General features: G+C 45.5%; 1 protein-coding gene across 1 annotated transcript; it reads left to right on the forward strand.

Moving 5' to 3' along the window:
- Window positions 1-348: 348 nt before the first annotated feature.
- Window positions 349-13,104, forward strand: Gnpda1 (glucosamine-6-phosphate deaminase 1). The gene is made up of 7 exons (XM_010613891.3): window positions 349-460; window positions 807-936; window positions 4,483-4,584; window positions 6,610-6,792; window positions 7,703-7,887; window positions 10,793-10,967; window positions 11,706-13,104. The coding sequence occupies exons 2-7, from the start codon at window positions 813-815 to the stop codon at window positions 11,798-11,800; spliced, it is 864 nt and encodes a 287-aa protein (XP_010612193.1). The 5' UTR covers window positions 349-460; window positions 807-812; the 3' UTR covers window positions 11,801-13,104.
- Window positions 13,105-20,382: the final 7,278 nt, after the last annotated feature.

The raw sequence follows: 20,382 nt of genomic DNA on the forward strand, positions 1-20,382 counted from the left end.
CTCACTTCTTCCCCTGCGGGGCCGGAGGGGCGATGCGACGGTGACGGGGTGGGGGAAACACGGCCCCACCGACGCCGCGCGGGCCGCCTCGACCTCGGCTTCCCCGCTCAGTGACCGTGGTGCTGGGGTGGGGGTGCCGAGCGATGACTTTGTCCTTCGTGCTTCCGGGGAACCTGAAGACCAGAGGGGTTCGCCCAGGAAGGCTGGCGGTGGGAGCACCCTCGCTCAGAACAGAAGGAGAACCCTCGTCTCCACCGCGCGCCCCTCCGCCTACTGTCCGGGCCGAGAGGACCCCTGAGCCTCCGGCGATTGAGGGAAAACAGTGGAGATCCGTCCTGGATGGGACTGGGGGTGTGGACAGCGGAACGGAGTCGCTCCCTACGAGATCGCAGTCGACGTGTTGAGTAGTGTGTTGTTACAAAAATGTGGACCGTAGTGCCTACTCCCTCCTCGTACTACGGTACTCCCGTGACACTGGGGAAGTAGGCACCACGGCCCACATTTTTGTGTAGCAGGAAACGGGCTCAGAGGCTGCTTTATGAGGTTGGGTCCTTGGTTGGTTTAAAAAAAAAAGGAGTTAAAATTAGAACCCAGCTCTGCCTCACAGTTGCTGCTCCTGGTGGGTGGTGTCTCGGCCCAGCCTATTGCTCTGAACTGAAGTCAGGGCCTTTCTCTCTCTCAGTTTGGAAGGGAGGTCGGTGCAGTGTTAGAGGGCCTTCTTCCGTGGCCTCAGCCTTCTCTTGTTTCTTTGCTGCGCGGGCTTCTTAGCGTTATATTTCCTTTGTCATCTCATCTCCCCACCACAGAACGAGATGAAACTTATCATCCTGGACCACTACTCGCAGGCCAGCGAGTGGGCTGCCAAGTACATCAGGAACCGCATTATCCAGTTTAACCCGGGGCCAGACAAGTACTTCACCCTGGGGCTCCCCACCGGTGCGTGTCCCACAGCGACTGGGTCAGGAGACTTGGGATCGGGCTTTTAAGGGGCCACAGGGACTTAAAGAAGAGCTTGAGGTACTGCTGTTGTGAGAATGCCTGACCCCCCTGCCCATACAAAACAGGACTTGGTTTCCTGTAGGGGTTGCTACAATTGTGCCTGTAGAGTCCTGGAACAGCAGGGATTTTTTTTTTTTTTTTGTGGTATCAGGGATTGAACTCCGGACCTTGCTCTTGCAAAGCAGGTGGCAGAAGCCCTGCGCTAAATCCCTGGCCCCCTGAAGGGATTTTTTTTTCAGTCAGGAAGAACTTGATTTTTAGGTTACATTCTAAGTCAATCCTGACATCCAGGGTTTCTTAGCAGATTAAGTCCTGATGCCCTAAGGCATTCATTTTATGAAATGAATTAATTTCTCTTTTGTGCATATAGCGGTACCAGCTAAGTACCATACTTAGGAGAATTAACAAGATAGTCTCTCAAATAATCTTCCCGAAGACTTAATTGAGCAGAGAGCTTAAGTGAAAAGCAGTCCCAGTTCCTTCTGGAAAAGGCCAGAATGTTAGCTTTACAGGAAGTTATTTTGACCCCACTTCCTCAAGGCAAATGTCCTAGTTATTTCTTTTATAGCAGGGGATTTGCCCTAAGGTCTTACTGGGCCCATCCACTACAGCACTGGCCTTGAAACTTTTTCTGTAACTGACCAAACAGTAAATATTTTAGGCTCCATAGTTGCAGGTGCTCAATTCTGCCACAGTGTGAAATAGCCACAGACAACATATGGATGAATTGGTGTGGCTTTGTGCCAGTAAAATTATTTATGGACATGTAAGTTTGAATTTGTATGAATGGACTTGACTTATGAAATAAATTCATTCACGAGGGCCAGTTGTAAATTCAAGTTGGTCAGTGAAGGCTCAGGCTCCTCTACACAGCCTTCAAAGTCTCTCTCCTGCATATAGGCAGATCTTAGTGTCCTTAGAGAGACATCGGCCCAGGATTTCTCTGTTAACCTCGCACGGGAAAGGATGTTGTAATGTTCCTTCCAGAGCTCTTTTGAGGGTTAAATCTGTTTCTGAGACCATCTAGAAGCATTAAGTGGCTGCCATTTGGGTCATAACACAAGACTGGTCATAAGTTAAAACTAAAATTCTAAGGGCTGGGGATTTAGCTCTGGTTCTGCTGCCTGCCTTGCAAGTGCAAGTCCTAAGTTCTATCCCTGGAACCCCAAAGAAAAGCAAACAAAAAAATAAAATTCCGATCTTAATCCAAGGTGTTCTTATGTTAGGCCAGTTGTAACTCCAGGGTCTACTGTAAATTTCTGTCATAAAATATTCTTTTGATTTAAAAAAAACCTACAGTGTAAAAACCCCTTTTTTTGTGGGGGTACTAGGGTTCAAACTCAGAACCTTGTGCTTTCAAGACAGGTGGAACCATTGAGCTAAATCCTGGCCCTAAAAACCCTTTTTAACTCTTGAGTTTACTCAAAATGAAACAGGCAATAGATGTGATTTGGCCTTTGGGCCGGAGTTTGCTGAGCTCTGCCCAGGAGGCTTGTGGGAGTCAGATCAACCTGCATGTGTGAAATCACCCATGTCTCAGTCCAATCGGGGCTGAGTTAACATCCTGTCTCCTAACTGGAGAGAGCCTCCTCTACCTGGTCAGTGACCGGGTTCTGCTGCAGCTCCTCCCTGGTTCACATTATCTTAGAATCAGATCAAAGCTTCTCTGAGTGGAATTCAAGGCCTCCAAAATGCAGCCCCTCCCTGCCTATCACTCTTGAACCAGTGCAGAGTTTTCATCCAGGTTCCTTGGATCATTCCTTTCATTAGGTGCAGCACTGGTCAGCATTCTGGCTAGAAGCCATAGAGACCAGCTCTAGCTAGAAGAACAGTAAAAGAGCATTGGCTGTATATTGGAGCTCACAGAATTGGTGGGAGGCTGGAGGTTTGGAAAATGGCAAAGGCCTGGCCTCAGGAACCCGTTGAGTAGTGAGTGGGGTGAGAGGAGCTGCCACCATCGTTCATTCAGTAGATTCTGCCCTCAGTAAGCTAAAGAATTCTAGAGAAAGAGCAACAAAGGGTTTTAAGTTCCTGCCTCCCAAAGCTCAAATTATAGTGGGAGAGACAGATAATAAACAAGTTAACAAACCATAGAGTATGTTAAGTGGCATTAAGAGGGAAAGAAAAATGAAGCAGTAAAGAAGAATAGGGAGTATGTAGAGGGGCTTTGCGGTGTCAGATACGTGTCAGGGAAGGTCTGAGAAAGTAACGTTAGGGGAAAGGCCTGAGAGGTGAGTTACACGCAGGTGCATTTCTGGGCAAGAGCACTGTACGCAAAGACCCTGAGGTGAGATGCCGTGCAGGGTGAGGAGCACAGAGAGGGTGCCAGGGACTGAGTTATGTGGCACCTTTGTAAGGATTGGTGATTACTGAAAGTAAAATGAGGAGCTGTTGTGGGCTTTGAAAAGATGAATGACGTGGGCTGATTTGGATTTTTTTTTCCTTCCATCTTTCTACTTTGAAAAGTTTCAAATATTCAGAAAAGTTGAAATTAACAGTAGTTACCATTCATCAAGATGCACCATTTGTTATCATTTGCTTTTCTTTTTCTCTGGCTCGTGGTCTGCACACGTACGCACACACGTGCGCACATACACACACACACACACACAATTCTTTTTTTTCTAAACCACTTGAAAAATCAGTTCCAGACATCCTGACACCTTACCTCTAAAACGTTCAACTTCTATCCTCTAAGGACAAGAACATTCTCTCCCATAACCCCATGCCATTGTCAGACCTGAGAACTGGTCTGTTATATTCTACTGTACCATCTGATACAGAAGCTATGTTCAAAAATTTTTCCTTGCTGTGCATATTTATCTTGTATGGGTAGCTGTTATTAAGTTAATCTAGTGTCCATTCAGGGATCTTACATCTTTAGTTTATTTGCAGTACAGGGGATTGAACCCTGTGCATTTGAGGCGAGTGTTTGACCACTGAGCCAAGCCCCAGCCCCCACCTCTGGCCTTTTAATCCACTGTGGGCCTCTTGCCTTTTGTTATGTGTGTTTTCTGAATCTCCTCTGGGGAAAGTCTTCCCTGAACCCCAGAACACAGCTGATAGCCCTATCCTCTGTCATGCCTCTCCTTGGATAGCGGCTCTCTCCTCTCTGTCCCCATCCTTGGCCCTGTGCCTTCCACACAGTAGTTGCTGGGAGACCATCACATCAGTAATCATCAGATGCTCACTTAGTTACAGATAATTGGAGGGATTTCAGTCACCAGGATGCTGGGCACCGGGGGTTCAGCAGACAGACAGACCCAGCCGTGCCCTCCTAGAGCCTGCGTTCTCATGGGAAATGGGCCCTGAACAAGCGGGTACTGGGCAGATGGCCATGGGGCCAGAGCATTCTGTGGGTAGGACACTGATTTGTTCCTCTCAGATCTGATAGATTGTTTTTGGGGAGCAGCTCCCCTTAGGACCTGGGTCCGGGAGTGCTTGTGGGTGTAGCAGCGTTCATGGCTGAGACCTCTCTTGCAGGGAGCACCCCACTTGGCTCCTATAAGAAGCTGATTGAGTACTACAAGAATGGGGACCTGTCCTTTAAGTATGTGAAGACCTTCAACATGGATGAGTACGTGGGTGAGTTGTTGTCTTTCAGGGTTCTTGTCTGATTCCAGGAGCACCATGCCTCCCCTCTCACAGCAGTGGCTGATGAAGAATGGGGCTGTCAGGGAGCCATGGTATTTGGTGATAGATTCCTTACCTCTCTCTTCTAGCCTTAGTTTACGCGGCTAGAACATGGGGCTAATAAAGCTGACCTGTGCTGGATGTGGTGATGCAGGCCTGTAATCTTAGCACCCTCCAGAGGCTGAGGCCTAGGCAGGAGGATTGCAAATTCAAGCCTAGCCCACGTAGTTTAGCAATTTAGTGAGACCCTGTTTCAGAATTTGAAAAAATATTAAAAAAAAAAAAAGGGGGGGGGTCTGAGGATACAGCTCAGTGCAGACACCCTGGGTTCAATCCCCAGTATGGAAAAGGGGAAAAAAGCTGACCTCATGGGCTGAGAGCATTAAATAATACCACGGTAAATGTGGAAGCTTCTTGTACACACTACAGTGTTAATAATTAGCACCTCCATCCCCACTGCACTTCCCCAGCTGCACGCCATCTCTATGGGATGAGCTCGCACATGCTCCTAGCTGCTGTGCATCCCCAGCATCTGCTACTGTACTGCCTCCAGCTCCCTTTTCTGCCAGGGACACTTGGAGAGAGTAGAGATGCTGGCTTTTCTGCTGATGAACCTTGTCTTCTCTCACCCCCCTCCCCATCATTTATAAGGGCTTCACTTTAAAATTCTTATTTTTTTAAAATTATTGAATATAAACATAAAATTTGCTATCTGCAAAACATGGTATGGTTTGCAACCCTGTGCTTCCAGCTCCTCAGGAGACTGAGATGGGAGAACCACTTAGGCCAGGAAATCAGGACTAGCCTGAACAACATAGCATGACCTTGTCTCAAAAGAAAAAAATTGTCACCCTAAATTTGTATTTTTTTATTTTTAAGACAGGGTCTCACTCTGTAATGCCTGCTGGCCTTGAACTTACGGCGCTTCTCCTGCCTCAGCCTCCCAAGTGCTAGGATTATAAACATGCACCACCATGCCCAATTTAAGCACTTTTTTTTTTTTTTTTTTTTTTTTTTTTTTTTTTTTTTTTTTTTTTTTTTTTTTTTTTTTTTTTTTTTTTTTTTTTTTTTTTTTTTTTTTTTTTTTTTTTTTTTTTTTGGTACCGGGGATCAAACTCGGGACCTTGCAATTGTGAGGCAGGCAGTGGAACCACTGAGCTAAATCCCGGGCCCTAAGCACTTTTATATGTACAGTTGGGTAGGGTTAAGTGCAGTCCAATTATTGCACAACCAAACTCTAGAATTCATCTTGCAAATGTGAGACTATAACTGTTGCACAGCTCTCCATTTGTTCCTCTCCCCATGCTTTAGAAACCACCATTCTATTTTGTTTTCTTGAATTTGAACTCTCTAAGTACCTCACAAGGTGAATCTATGTTGTAGCATGTGTTAGCACTTTTTTCTTTTTAGGGCTGATTTTATATAATTTTTTTGTTTTTATGGAACTGGGAATCAAACCCAGGGACTCACGCCCTCTAGGCAAGCACTGCACCACTAGCTACATCCTCAGCCCTGATCTTAAATATTCTTAAGGATTAACATTAAACATTCACCTTAGACATTTTTTTCTTTCTGGCTTAAAAGACAGTCTCTTTTGAGGAGCTCTAAGATAACTTTCTCCAACCACCTGGTGTTTAAATTGGGGTTCAGATTGAATGGGGTTTAGTTGGGGTAAATGGTGGGAGACACAGGGTGAAGGGTGTGCTTGCCTCCTTTCCTAGACGGGCCCAGTGCTACTCTAAGTGGCCGGGCCTCCTCCAGAAGCTGGGAGTGCCCCAGCCCCCAGCCCTGTGGTCACGGGGTGGCAGTGATTGGACACTGCCAGGCACCAGCTCGGCCTGTCCTTGGCGGCTGGGGGTCAGAGAGCTCGTGCCCAGGGCTCCCCGATGGGCAGGCCCGAGCGTCCCTGTTTGTCATGGTAGTGTCTGCACCTTGGAAGAACCGCTCTGGCATAACTAAGTGTCTGTGGCCCCGCAGGCCTTCCTCGAGACCACCCAGAGAGTTACCACTCCTTCATGTGGAACAACTTCTTCAAACACATTGACATCCACCCAGAAAACACCCACATTCTGGATGGCAATGCAGCTGACCTGCAGGCGGAGTGCGACGCCTTTGAGGAGAAGATCAAGGCTGCCGGTGGGATCGAGCTGTTTGTTGGAGGTGAGCTTGGTACATGTGCAGGGCCAGGCCCAGGGAGGCTAGGATCATGGGGAAGAGAAGCCAGATGCCATGCCTTTCTCCACACAGCCCCCTTTGTCTGTGCTAGTGACACGGGTCATTTATTACGTCGAGAGTGGGAGCCCCTACTGCTCAAGAACTGTGATCTTGGGCATCCCCCGCTTTCTGCACTTTGATGCCTGCTCTATACATTGAGAGGTTTAGATTTGCACTCTGAGATCCTCTAATCCCCAGTCTTAAAGCTTTATAGATTAGTCCTATAACTTACCTAAACATTTGAAATCATGGACTCCTGTAGTTCCAGACAGTTCCCTACAGCCTCTGCGTGCTGTGGATAATCAGTTGAACCCCAGAAAGTCATATAACTCATCAATGTCGAACCCCCAAGGAGTAGTGGGAAGGCGGCAGAAATGTGAGGTGTCCACCTCTCAGATTTGGGCTCTTGTCCATCTGTTGTCCCCTTAGGAGTCATATACTGGGGTGTCAAATTGGACTGCCTTTTGCTGCCCTAGATCTTACACCTAGCAGAGTGGGGAGGAGGGGCAGGATGTGCTAAACCTGGCAGCCCCTACTGAGATGCTGTGTTGCAGTCCTTTCCCAGCGGCAGGACCCCAACTATAGACAAGAGAAACAGACAAGGCATACTTCCCAGTAACCTGTGGAGGTAGAAGCTATGTGGATTGCTCTTTGCCAAGCTTCTTAAAGGTGGGAGCAAGTTACAATCTGCGTATGTACCTTGGGTGCTTAAGATTTGCCTACCATGAGATATAATGTGAAAAGAAACATTTTCAAAGGATATCTTTTCAGACTCCAGTGGGAAGGAGAGATTGTCCATTCCTGCCATTTTGGATCCCCGGGAACTCACAGGGCTGCTGTGGCTGTCTCTCTGCAGGCATCGGCCCTGATGGACACATTGCCTTCAATGAGCCAGGCTCCAGTCTGGTGTCCAGGACCCGTGTGAAAACCCTGGCCATGGACACCATCCTGGCCAATGCTAGGTTCTTCAACAGTGATCTTGCCAAGGTTCCCACCATGGCCCTCACGGTGGGTGTGGGCACTGTCATGGATGCTAGAGAGGTAAGGGTACAAGGGTTCCACCAGCCTTGTGGGGATTGCGACGGCTCACCTTTTTGTTAATTTTAGCTGTACAGGTACTACCTGAACACAGGTGTGATTGAAAAATAGTGAAAGACACATTGCCTTTAGTATCCCTCAGAATACTTCCCCTCGCTCCAGGCACACTTACCCCATAGTTCTTGCCATTCTGAGCCAGTTCTAGAAGTCCTCCGTCAGTGTCTTTAGTTGCTCTCTCTCTTTTTTTTTCTTTTGGTATTGAGGATCACACTCCGGTCCTTGCGCTTGAGGCAGGCGGTGGAACCAGAGCTAAATCCCCAACCTTTTAGCTGTTCTCTTGTGTCTGCCTTGATGTCCTGAATCAATTCAAAACATTTACCCTTTATGGTCATTTTGATCTGGGCAAGAGCCAGAAGCCGCACTGCCAGTCCAGTGACTGGATGAGGACACACTGTACTGCTTTTCCTAGCGTGGCTTTCCTTTGGATGGCACTTGGTAGCAGCAGACACTGTATTATCACACCTTGTACATGCCTCGTTCTGGTGTTTTGCTTTGTTTTGCAGTACTGGGGATCACACTCAGGGTCTTGGAGTTGTGGGCAAGCGCTCTACCACTAAACTATACAGCCCACCCTCTGAATACATTCTTGTTAAAGATGAAGGCGTTATAAATAAGGGTCAAATTCTCGCTGGTCCTAACACTGTTCCCCTTCTTTCTTTGGAGGTAACCATTGTACCCAGTGTGAGGTGAATCCTTTGAGCATATTTTCTGTCTCTTGCTGATTAACTGTGTACTGCAGGTTCCCTGGCCTCTGCTCATGTCCCCGTTCTGATGCATCTCGGGCCCAGAACAGCCTAGGACCGCAAAAGTGGGAATGAGAATCAGTACCTGTGTAGGTACTGAGGACCCTCTTGTTTGAAGGAATGTGCCTCCTGCACCCAGGGATGCTGTGGTTATAGCCTTGTGCTCAGCACTGATATATGTGGCGAGACATAATTAGAGTATAAGTGTTTAGCTGAATGTGGAGGGGCATCCCTGTATGCCCAGCCCTCTGGGAAACAGCCAGGAGGCTCACTAGTTTGAGGCCAGCCTGGGCAACTTAGACCCTGTCTCAAAAAATAAGGGGCCTGGGTTGGGGTAAAGAGTAAAAATGACACAGACAATATGTTTATATACCAGTGGTTCAAGATGAATGTAGTTACTATGTATCAGAAACATAGACTCATAATTTATTTTTTGTATGTAGTTCCTGAGTTCCTATGTGCCACAACGCCCGGATAAAATTTTTCTTTAAAAAGCACAACCAAATAGTTACTGAGCAATATCTTGCCAGACTTCAAAACTTCATCATGTTTAGAGAGCCCTGCCTTCTGTATTTTGTGATCCCAACACTCTGGAGGCTGAGGCAGGAAGGTTGCTGGAAGTTTGAGGCCAGTCTGGGCTACATAGTTCAAGGCCAGGCTAAACTACATAGATCCTGCCTCAAAAACAAAACAAAACAAAAAAAAAACCCTGGGTTCCATCTCAAGTACTAAAGACAAAGAGGATCTTGAACTGAACTGAGGGAGTTTTTCCCCTAGAATTGGCCCATTTGAGTTTGACTTTGTTTTTGTTGTTTGGTGGTTCCGTCGTCCTTTACTGCTTTCATTAGCACTATTAGAAGTCTTTCCTTCTCCTTTCTGAGGTGTAGCGAGTGGGAAGCAGCTGGACACCTTGGCTTCCTGCTCCTCTGCCCAAGTCTACAAACAAGCATCTAAATCGGAAAAGCCCCCGATGTATGAAGTGAACTTTGGGCTGGGGATGTAGCTCAGCGGTGCAGTGCTTTCTTATCATGTGTGAGGCCTTGGCTCAGTCCCCAGCACCACCAGAAAATTTCATTCAAAAGGTACATTTTTGTGAAATACATGATGGTACCCAGATTTCTGTTGGGTGACCCTGAAATGAGGACCTAGGAGGTCACCGCTTGCTGCTTGAGAGCAGTACCAGGTTTTGGGGGCCGTCCTTGTTCATTAAGGGCACTTGATCTGGAAAAGGACCTGGGGCTGGAAATCAGGAAACTCTATTTTTCTTCTTTTTTTGGCACTAGGAATCAAACTCAGTGGGGTCCTTGAACTTGCAAGGCAGGCGGTGGCACCGCTGAGCTAAATCCCCAGCCCAGGAAACTCTTTCTAGAATGGGCTCTGAGATGCTGAGGGTATTGAGATTACAGTTACTCTTTCTGTGCCTCTGTGCTCTCACCTTTTAAGAAAGCAACGCTGAGGGGCTGGGGATTTAGCTCAGTGGCGCCACCACCTGCTTCGCAAGTGCAAGGTCTGGAGTTCAATCCGCGGTACCAAAAAAAGAGAGAAAGCAACACTGAGTACGAGTAATGGCACAGTACAAGTGAATTAAATCAAAAGGCTGAAGTCTTTAGGGCCACTTTCCAGCACTTATGCCTTTGATATTTTAAATGTTAAGTGGCATCTATGCCTTAAGGTAAACAAAAAGCATTATCCAAATCCCATTAGCAGGTTTAATGCTCTGACTGAAAGGGACCAGATGAAAGGGTAGCCTATCTGGGATTCAGCCTCAGCAGCCACCATTGCTCCCAAAGCTGAGGTCCCTTCGTAGATTATGGGCCTTTGCGTGGCCCATCCATTCATAAGGCATGCCCACAGTCATCAGAGTTGCCTGGAGGGACGATTACACGGTACTGAAGAGCATCAGCTCTGGGGTCAGAATGACCTTGGGAAAGTTACCTGCCCCATTCCCTACTCCTAAAATATGGGGGAAGCAGTGCCCTCCGGTACTGAGCAGGACGTGTTGCAGTCACTGCTTACAATGTGACATTACAGGAGTGAGCCTTACCACTGGCCTAGAACTCGGGTGTCCCGGCCTCTCAGTCATGGACTTGTTCTCTGGTCTCCAGGTGATGATCCTCATCACAGGTGCTCATAAGGCATTTGCTCTGTACAAGGCCATCGAGGAGGGCGTGAACCACATGTGGACGGTGTCTGCCTTCCAGCAGCATCCGCGTACTGTGTTTGTGTGTGATGAGGACGCCACCCTGGAGCTGAAAGTGAAGACTGTCAAGTATTTCAAAGGTGAGGGCGGGCATGGGAACACAAGGTCAGGCTCAGGTATGTGGGCACTGGTTTTTTTATTCTGGGTTTTTCAGTCAACACCCATGGCTTTAATAAACATCAGCCCCTACTGCCTCATAAATGGTCATGTGTCTTCCATCCATGACTGCAGGGATCCATTTCTGGAGGTGTTTGCTCTGAGGAGGAGGCCAGAAAATGCAGAGTTGTAGTCCAAGGGCTGTGTGGTGGTCTCCTTCCAGTGACACTGAGCCTCAGATTTTCTGTCCAGGCCTCATATAGTTCTTTCCCCCTCAAGGCGGGCCCTGAACAAGCTTTCAGGGGACCTTTATTTTTTTTTTTGCTTTAGAAAGACACCTGCTAGAGGGCTGAGGGTGGGTGTTTCAGGGGTAGAGTGCTTGCCTAGCATGTATGAAACCCTGGGTTCCATCCCCAGAACCCCCCCTGCAAAATTAATTTTTAAAAATACCTACTGCTTTTATCAAACTCATGTAAAAATCCTCATTGATTAAGCATGTAAATTAGAAATCTGACCCTTAAATAGCCGGCTCCTGTAGTAGGTGGGTTACCAGCAGCTCAGGGATTCTGCTCTCACTAGTGTTTATCACTCGGAGATCACAGATAAAAGATGTAAATGTCAGTTCTGCGACAAGATTTGAGAGGTTCTGGATGGAACTATTAATGGTGGAGCTCTTTGCCTCTATCTGCATTAACTATTTCTTTGTTTGTAATTTTTTATAGGTTTGATGCTTGTCCACAACAAGTTGGTGGACCCCCTATACAGTATGAAAGAAACTGAGAAATGCCAGTCTTCTAAGAAGCCATACAGTGATTAGAGTCTGTGCTGGGACTTAGTATCAGGTACCTCACAGAAGTAGGTGGGTCTTTCTGGAAATTGTCTTCAGCAGACAAGAATTGTCTTTCTTTAATCCAGCATGGTTACTGCAGATAAGTGGGTGCTCCCAGCTGTGAGGCAGGAAGCCTAGTCATGCAGTTCAGCTATAGGGAGAATGATTCATAACTTAATAAAAAAAAATCCCTGAAAAGTATACCCCATTATTTTGATGTCTGCCACACCCAAGTTAGGGCTCCTAGCTTTTGTCTGCCTCAGCCACTGTTCACATGTATGACACACTTCCATCAGGAATTCCCACCCTTAGGTGCACTTATCCTCAAGTGGGTGCGAAGAAGGGCTTGTGTATTTTAGATACAGCATCCTGGAGTCCAGAGTTCCACTGGAGCAGGCCTCCCCTTTATCTTAGAATCCCTGTTCCAGAGTACGGGACAGACTCTCTCACTACCTAAGTTACATAGGAGGAACAAGGAAGCAGCGCCTCTGCTCAGTAACAGGCACTGTGGAAAGAAAACTCCCTGGGAAGGTAATAAGGGAGTTTTTTCTGCTCTCATAGCTGGCCCTTCCGTGAACTGCCAGAGCTCCCGGAGGGAAGGTTTGGTGAGTGGGGCTAAAGAGGTGATTTTTGCTTCAGGGACCCTGCCACAACAAGCGTCTCCCCCTCCGGGACCTGTGAGGAAAAGGGTGGGCACCTTTTTCCTGCTGGAGCCCTGTGTTTTTGTCAGAGGCATCTTATGTGCTCATCAGAAAGGAAGAGGCCGGTACACTGGGGCATTAGACCTTTGCACAGTGTACGGTGACGTGCTGACCAGCAGCTCGGACTGGATTTAGTCATGGCATACATTATAGTGCTTTTGATTTCCTGCCTCCCTAAAGTTGAACGCCAAGACCACACACCAGATGCTTCTGGTACTGTTTATCTACTTAAAACACCCCACTCCCACAACGCACTCAGGCTTGTGTGGTGTGTACCACTGTTCTCAGGACGTTGGAGGAAACAGCCCTTTGGTTTATCCTGTACCTCCCTTCCCAGGATGGGCTGTTGTTCCGCCTTTCCTTACGCCCGTAAGGCCTTGTGGAGTGACTGCTGCCTCCAATTCCTCCATTTCTGTGCCTGTTGGAAGCTATTACTGCCTATTTCTGGGAAAGATTTTTCAGAGGCCTCTCTAAGAGCTGTTTTGCTACCAGCATTTCATCTTTAGCTTTTACACGTGATTGTACTGTCATTCTGTGTTAAACTAATGGATCAATGCACTTGTTTACAATATGATATTTTCTATTAAATCCAGTATTTTAAAAAAAAGTGTCATGCGTGGATCTCCATCTCCAGAGTTCAGAAGGTTGTCCTTTGAAGTTTTGATTCCAAATTTTAGCTATTTTAGAATTAGCAGGTGAGACAGCTTCACACTAAGTCTTCACAAGAGTTACGGCAAGCTCGCAAACAGCAATAGCCACTATCTGCATCTCCTTCAATTGTCAGTGTGAGAAAGGCTTATAAAAATGAAGCACCCAAGCCAGGTGTGGTGGCGCATGCCTGTAATCCCAGTACTTGGGAGGCTGAGGCAGGAGGATCGCTGTGAGTTCAAGATCAGCCTGGGCTACACAGAGAGTTCCAGGTCAGTCTCAACTACATAGTGAGACCCTGTCTCAAACAAACAAAAAAAAAACAAAAAAAGCACCCATGCGACAGAGGTAGGAATGAACAGGTGAACAGTAAATTGTTTTCTGCTTGGGATCTAAACAGGCATACAGCTGTTTTACTTATTTTTTTTTTCTTGGTACCGGGGATTGAACTCGGGTCCTTGCGCTAGAAGCTGTTTTAAAAATAAGGCAACCAAATGTGGTGGTGCACACTTGTAATCCCGGTACTTGGGAGGCTGAGGCAAAAGGATCACCAGGCATTCAAGGCCAGCCTGGCTACATAATGAATTAAAGGCCAGCCTGAACTACATAGGAAGACCCTGTCTCAGAAGAAGGGCAGGGGCTAGAGAGATAGCTCAGTGGCAGTGTGCTTTCCTAGCATTTGTGAGCCCCTGGGTTGCATCCCCAGCACCATAACTGCAGGTATGGAAATTGTCTTTTCTGTTTTCTTTTTTACAGTTAATTGTGCAGCATCTCATGTCAATATAACCAGTTAAAGAGAGACAAGAAAGTGGAAGAAGGGATTTAATTTTTACCATTTTATGGAAGTATAATTTACAGACCAACAAAATCCACCCATTGTAAATATATTGATTTTTATGGAGTTGTACAGTACCTCACCACAATCCATTTCTAGCATTCCAAAGGTTCTGTTTTACTCCCAGTCCCGGGGGACTACTGATTGGCTTTGTGTCTAAGATTTACTTTGTGTGAGTGCGTGTGTGTGTGTGTGTGTGTGTGTGTGTGTGTACATGTGTGCATGGAACTCAGGCGCTAAGCACACATTTTATCCCTGAGCTATATCCCCAGCCTCTGCTGGACATTGCACACAAAAGGAATTACATGGCATCTTTAAGTCTGGCTTCTTTCACCACACATGGCATTCTTTTTTCTTACAGTGCTAGAGATGAACCAGGGTCTTGTGCTTGCTAGGGAGACACTGCATCAGACCCGTGTCCCCAGCCGCCCAAGCACATTTTTGAGTGTCACTTTCAAACATGTAGCAGTCATCTATTGCTTATGGCTGATTAGTATTCCATTCTATCCCTACGGCACAATTTGTCCAGTCAAGATGTTTAAGTTTTAAGTAGACACATTACAAAAGAAAACAGCTATATGAGAATGTGTGTAGTACCCCTGGCCAGTGCAGGCCTCTGGAACTACTCAGGGTGCCTTGCTGAGGAGCTGTTGATATTTGGGGGCAGGGATCTTGGTGGGACTGGAATACCTTGTTGCCAGAAAATATAGGTACTTCCAACAGTTTCTGAAGCAGTACAGCAAGGACAAAGCAGCCTGTTAAATGTTCCCACCGACCAGGTCGTGAAGATCTGATGCAAGAAGAAATATTAACTATAGCTAACAGGGATAAGTTGAATCTGTAAAACAGCAAGAAGTGATATGCAGAAAGGGGAAACAAGTATACACAGTTTTTCAGGAAGAGCGGATAAAGTGCGTTTAAAATTTCATTACATTTAGTAAAAAGCAGCAATGTAGACATAATCTGGTGTTGCAGGGCCACATACCTGTAACCTCACCTACTTGGAGGCTGAGTCAAGATGATTACTAGTTGGAGGCCAAAAGGCCAGCGTGAGCAACTCAGAATTAGTCTCAAAAGATATAACAACGTAGCTCAGTGCTCCCTATAATGGTTGTACCGGGTGGGGGGCACAAATAGGTGTCACCTACATTCCAGTAAGTGTATCTGCTCAGAGCATAGAGATAGATACAAGAGCCTGGCCCACTCCTACTCCTCTGGCTTCCTCAGGTCTCAAACACCATGTCAGAGATCTCCCTCGACCCTGCAGTGTAAAGCAGCACTCCCTAATTCTGTATTCTCCCTGCCCTGCTCTGTGTCCTCAGAACCACTGACCATCTCAGGCATTGTTTGCCACTAAACATATGCCCATGAAGTCAGCCTTGGTTCACTACTGATCTGCCCAGACCTCCGAACACTGGCCTGGACAGGACCACTGTTCACTGCAGTTCAGCCTGACAGCCTCTTGCTGTGACTGTACTTGACCATGTGATTTAGATGTCTTTGCAACTAGTTTGGACAGGTTTTCAGTGAGCTGAGCTTGATGGGAGATTCTGGTAAAAAACAAAACAAAACGCATCAGACTTGAATGCTCATAGAAATGCAGATGGTAAAGACCAAGCTCAGAAGATTTCAGCTCAGAACAAAGACACCCCCCCGCCCCGGCATTTGGACTACAGGCCATGTGTGTTATGTTCTGGCAGGATGTTTTTCTATATTTGCTCATGTTCTAAGACTTTGTGAAAGATTAAGGGCAGTAGGGGAATTAATCTAGCAGAGGAAATTTCAAGGAAGCCTAATGCAGAGGTGATGACTTGGGTACTTCTCTTAGCTAGCTCTTCCTTGGAAAATCAGGATCAAACAGCATAGCTGAGTAATTTAAAATTTTTGAGTTTTACCAGAAAGGAAGCTCCTGTAAAGTTGGGGGACTGTGTTGGAGAACCTCCTAGAAATTCATTCCCAGGGATTTGGGACTTAGTTCAGTGCTCAGACACTCAGACATTCGGAGGCCCCAGGAGACATCATGCAAAAGGGCCAGACTGCTGGAGCTGGAGGCAGACACTGATGTCATCCATGTAGCTTTAAAGATGCAGAATGCAAGCTTTGTGAGGTCTGGAGGGCTTCTACCCAGATTTCAACAGGCTGAGGAGGCCAAAGTGTGTGCTGCTGAGAGGGCAGTGTGTGAAGCTGGGAGGGTAAAGCCAGAAGTACAGTTGAGGCCACAGGAAGTTGGAAAGCCAGCAACATAGAACACAAGGGGTAAGCAAAACCTGCCCAAGAGAAAAGCCATGAAGGCTACAACCACTGGCAATGCTATAAGGGTGAGGCCATGCAAGTCCTTTAAGTTCACTTCTCATTACACCTTACCCCAGGTCCTGTACATGCAGCTACAGGATTATTTGCCCTGCTGGATTTAGGTCTTATTTTGCTTTGTTTCTATCCTCCTATTCCTCCCTTTTTGAGCGGGGTATGTGTACCCTGTGCCTTTGTATGTCGACAGGGTTTAACTTTCTTTTGATTTTTACAGGGTTCATAGCTAAGAGTATGCCTAAAGCTTCAGAGGAGACTGGACTTGGACCTTTCAGCAATGCTGAAACTGTTAGGACTTTGGCAACTCCAAAAGATGAATGAAATGCATTTTGCATAAAGGGCCGCACATGAGTGTTGATATCTAGATTTCCCCTCAAAGCCTCATGCATTCATGGGTGGGCTTGCGGGGGTAACTGGAAATCACTAAGTTGAATTTGTACTCGGCAGCTTTGGCATCAGAACCTCAGTTTTTACTGAGCCATCTCCAGAGCTTCCTGGGAAGCTCCAGAGAAACATGGGAATCCTTGGAGTGGTACATTTTCAGGCCACCTGAGTAACTGTACGAAGTCCAGACTATGGGTGCTGAAAGCTGGTACTTATAAGCATTTGTGAAAAATATCCCTGGAGTTCCCATAGCCATCTATCTGTCCACAAACCCTCAGCCTGGGCTGCTGATCAATTTTCTTTTAATTAAGCCAAAATTTAGGGAACAGACTAGCTACTCTTTCTAGTATCATAGCATCTGCAGGCACCACAGTATAACAAGTCTTTGGTCCTACTTATGACCTTCACATACAGCTTAACTGCTTTATGTCAGTAGCTGAAGATAAGTATAATCATTGGCATGACACTTCAGTATGTAAAAATTGCTTAAGATGTCAACAATGGATCAAGTAGTTTTAAGTGGGCTTAAAGTTTTTGATACTACTACTGTTCTTGCCTTACTGGTATCATTTTATGTGAAGCAAGGTATAAAAGTCATCCTAAAGAAAAACAAGGAAAATTAAAATCCCCCAAATTAACTCTTCTGTAACAAAATATAGAAACTACTAGTTTAACCAGTTATTTTATCTTTTGTTTTTTAAGACAGGTTCTCACTATGCAACCCAGTTTGGTCTCAAATTCCTGGGCTCTAGAGAGGGATTCTCTCTCAGCCTCTGGTACTTGGGACTTCCAAGGCTGCCAGCCCCATCATGATCAGTGGGGGCTAATTACTCTATTTCTATGTGAACTGCTGCCACCTGCTGGTGGTGCTTAGGACAAAGTTAATACTTGGCGAGAGATCCAAACTCCAGTCACTTTTGAAATGTCCTTTCAAAGTAGACAGCCATGTGAATAGCTTCATGTTTCTTAGCTGATTAACTTAATGTCTTTTGGTGAAAAAAAAAAAACAAAACAGATATCCGAAGGGATTTCTGATGTAACCAAGAGCACTCTGCAACTATAAAATGACTACTAGCCAAGCTGCAGGTCTGGGAAGATGGCTTCCAAGTCTTTTTATCTGTTTGCCATATCCCTGGACAGGATGAAATGGATTCTGCAAATTTCAGGACTTAGCTGAGAAGACAAGCTAATCCTCTCATGCCAGAGCTGAGCCATGTGGGTCCAGCTGACCCACAGGATAGTCTAATCAACTTGTGCAGTGTTTTAATATTTTTTCATGAAGTTGAAAAGAAAAATGACCATAACAGGTAAACAGACTGAAACTGCAATTGCAGCCAGTGAAACGTCTTGTGAAATAATTGATTTAAAGCTACAAAACACCTCAAAAAGAATTTCACCAATCTGCTGAGCCTGCTACAACCAGATAATCAGCCGGTAGTGGTGGCACATGCCTGTAATCTCAACACTAGGGAGGCTGAGGTTCACGTGGGCTACATAGTGAGTTCAAGGCAAGCCTGAACTACATAGTGAGACCCTATCTGGAGGGACAAAAACAAACAAACAAAAAAACCTAGATAATCAGGAAGTTTTGTAGCTCCTGACCCATTTAGGTGCCTCAAGATATAATGGATGTAAGTCAGACATGGTGGTCCATGCCTGTAATCCCAGCACTCTGGGAGGCTAAGGCAGAAAGACTGCAAGTATGAGGCCAACCAAGGCAACTCAAGGAATTAAGACTCTTGTCTCAAAATAAACAATAAAAATAAATAGGGGCTGGGGATGTAGTTCAGTGTCAATGCGCTGGGTTCATTCCTTAACTCCTTAACGCAGAGGGGACAATTGTGACAGCCAAGAGGAGTCTAAGGAGATGTGATGATTCAATGTAATAATGTGGTACCCAGGATGGAACAGAGAAATGACATGTGTCGGGGATTTAGCTCAGTGGTGCTGCTGCCTGCCTTGTAAGCACAAGCTTCTGAGTCCGATCTCTGGTACCAAAAAAAAAAAAAAACACCAAAAAGAAAAATGACATGAAGAAAATTAAGGAAACCTCGATTAAACATGGACTGTAGTTAATAATAATGTATCAGTATAGTTCATTAATGTGACTAATGTGAGATACTAATAGGGGAAACTGGGTGTGGTATATATTGAACTCCATACTATTTCTGCACATCTAAAACTTTTCCAAAATTAAAAGTTCATTTTAAAAAAATGGATGCCACAGTGCAGTTCAATCGACAAAGGCAGGCCCTTAATTAAGGTAGTTCAATCACAAGTGTAAAAAGTCAGTTTCAGGCTGGGATTTAGCTCAGTGGTGCTGCACCTTCCTTGCAAGGTCCTGAGTTTGATTCCTGGTACCAAAAAAAAGTTAGTCTCTATTTTGACCTAAGAAAAGAATTATTTGGAATCTTATTTTCATTTATCAGCCCTAGATCTACAAGCCTTTTATATAAAATCAAAAGACAAGGCCCCTTCAAATTCCCACCAAAAAGAACTACAAGGTTCATGTCCACTTATAGCAAATCTCAGCCCACTTGTAAGAAAAGCCTTCCTGCAATTAATCAAGGTACAAAAAGACTCCATCACACACTTCCTGACACAGCAGCCTTCCACAAACCCACTGGCTTCACAGGGCATTCAGGGAGATACACAAATCTCTTTCTTTTTTTTTTTTTTTTTTAAGACAGGGTCTCTCACTATGTAGCTGAGACTGACCTGGAACTCACTATGTAGCCCAGGCTGTTCTCGAGCTCACAGCGATCCCCCTGCCTCAGCCACCAAGAGCTGGGATTACAGGCGTGCGCCACCACGCCTGGCATCACAAATCTTTCATTTTACTTACAACAATATCTTACCAAAAGCTATACCATCTTAAAATTGATTTATGACCCATGCTTCAAAAATGAGGCTTTATAAACCTCACTGTCTTTATTCAAATTAAGGGGTAAAGATTTTGTACCTAAGAAGGAAAGAAACGGGTGACTAAGTAAGTCTTTGAGACTAAATACTGTACCTCTGTTGAGTTTTGAAAAATCATGAATGGAAAGAAAAGCCTCGTGTTTTGTCATAGAACTATTATACAATGTCTACTTCTATGACATCAACATAAAGTACAATTTAAATCTCTAGCAAATATCAACTAGCTCATGAACTAATGTTCAGTGGCTGTGAAAAAATTAAAATTGAACTCCAATCACAGCAGTTACTCAAATATATGCTGAATAATGGTTTTAACCATTTCATTTCTTATCGTCAGCTTATTCTTTAACTCCTGAACAGTCTACGGAACGAACTTGTTTAAACAAAGTATAAGCACTTGTTTATACAAAATATGAGTTCAGTCACAAGCCCATGTAAAAGAGGAGGTGTTATTCTGGGACTGTTTTCTCCTCACTTTAAGTATATATTGTATGCCTGGGGCACAGCTCAGCAGTACAGCACATACTCAGCATATCTGACATCCTGGGTTCGATACTCAGCACCAAAAACAAAAAAGTCGTATAGTTTTAAACCAGTCGCCTTGGTGACAGAACAAACACCAGCAGCTCTGTTCTAATTATACAATGATTTTCAATTTTTTATTTTTAAGATTAAGCATCCTCATTGACAATCCAGAAACAGTCCTTACTGATTTCTTGGACACACACACTTAACACAGTTAAAAGTGATTCCCCAGTTTCTCAATGATATGG

Source organism: Fukomys damarensis, unplaced genomic scaffold, assembly GCF_012274545.1.
Source record: "Fukomys damarensis isolate Sample0158 unplaced genomic scaffold, DMR_v1.0_HiC HiC_scaffold_3, whole genome shotgun sequence".
Classification (NCBI taxonomy): domain Eukaryota; kingdom Metazoa; phylum Chordata; class Mammalia; order Rodentia; family Bathyergidae; genus Fukomys; species Fukomys damarensis.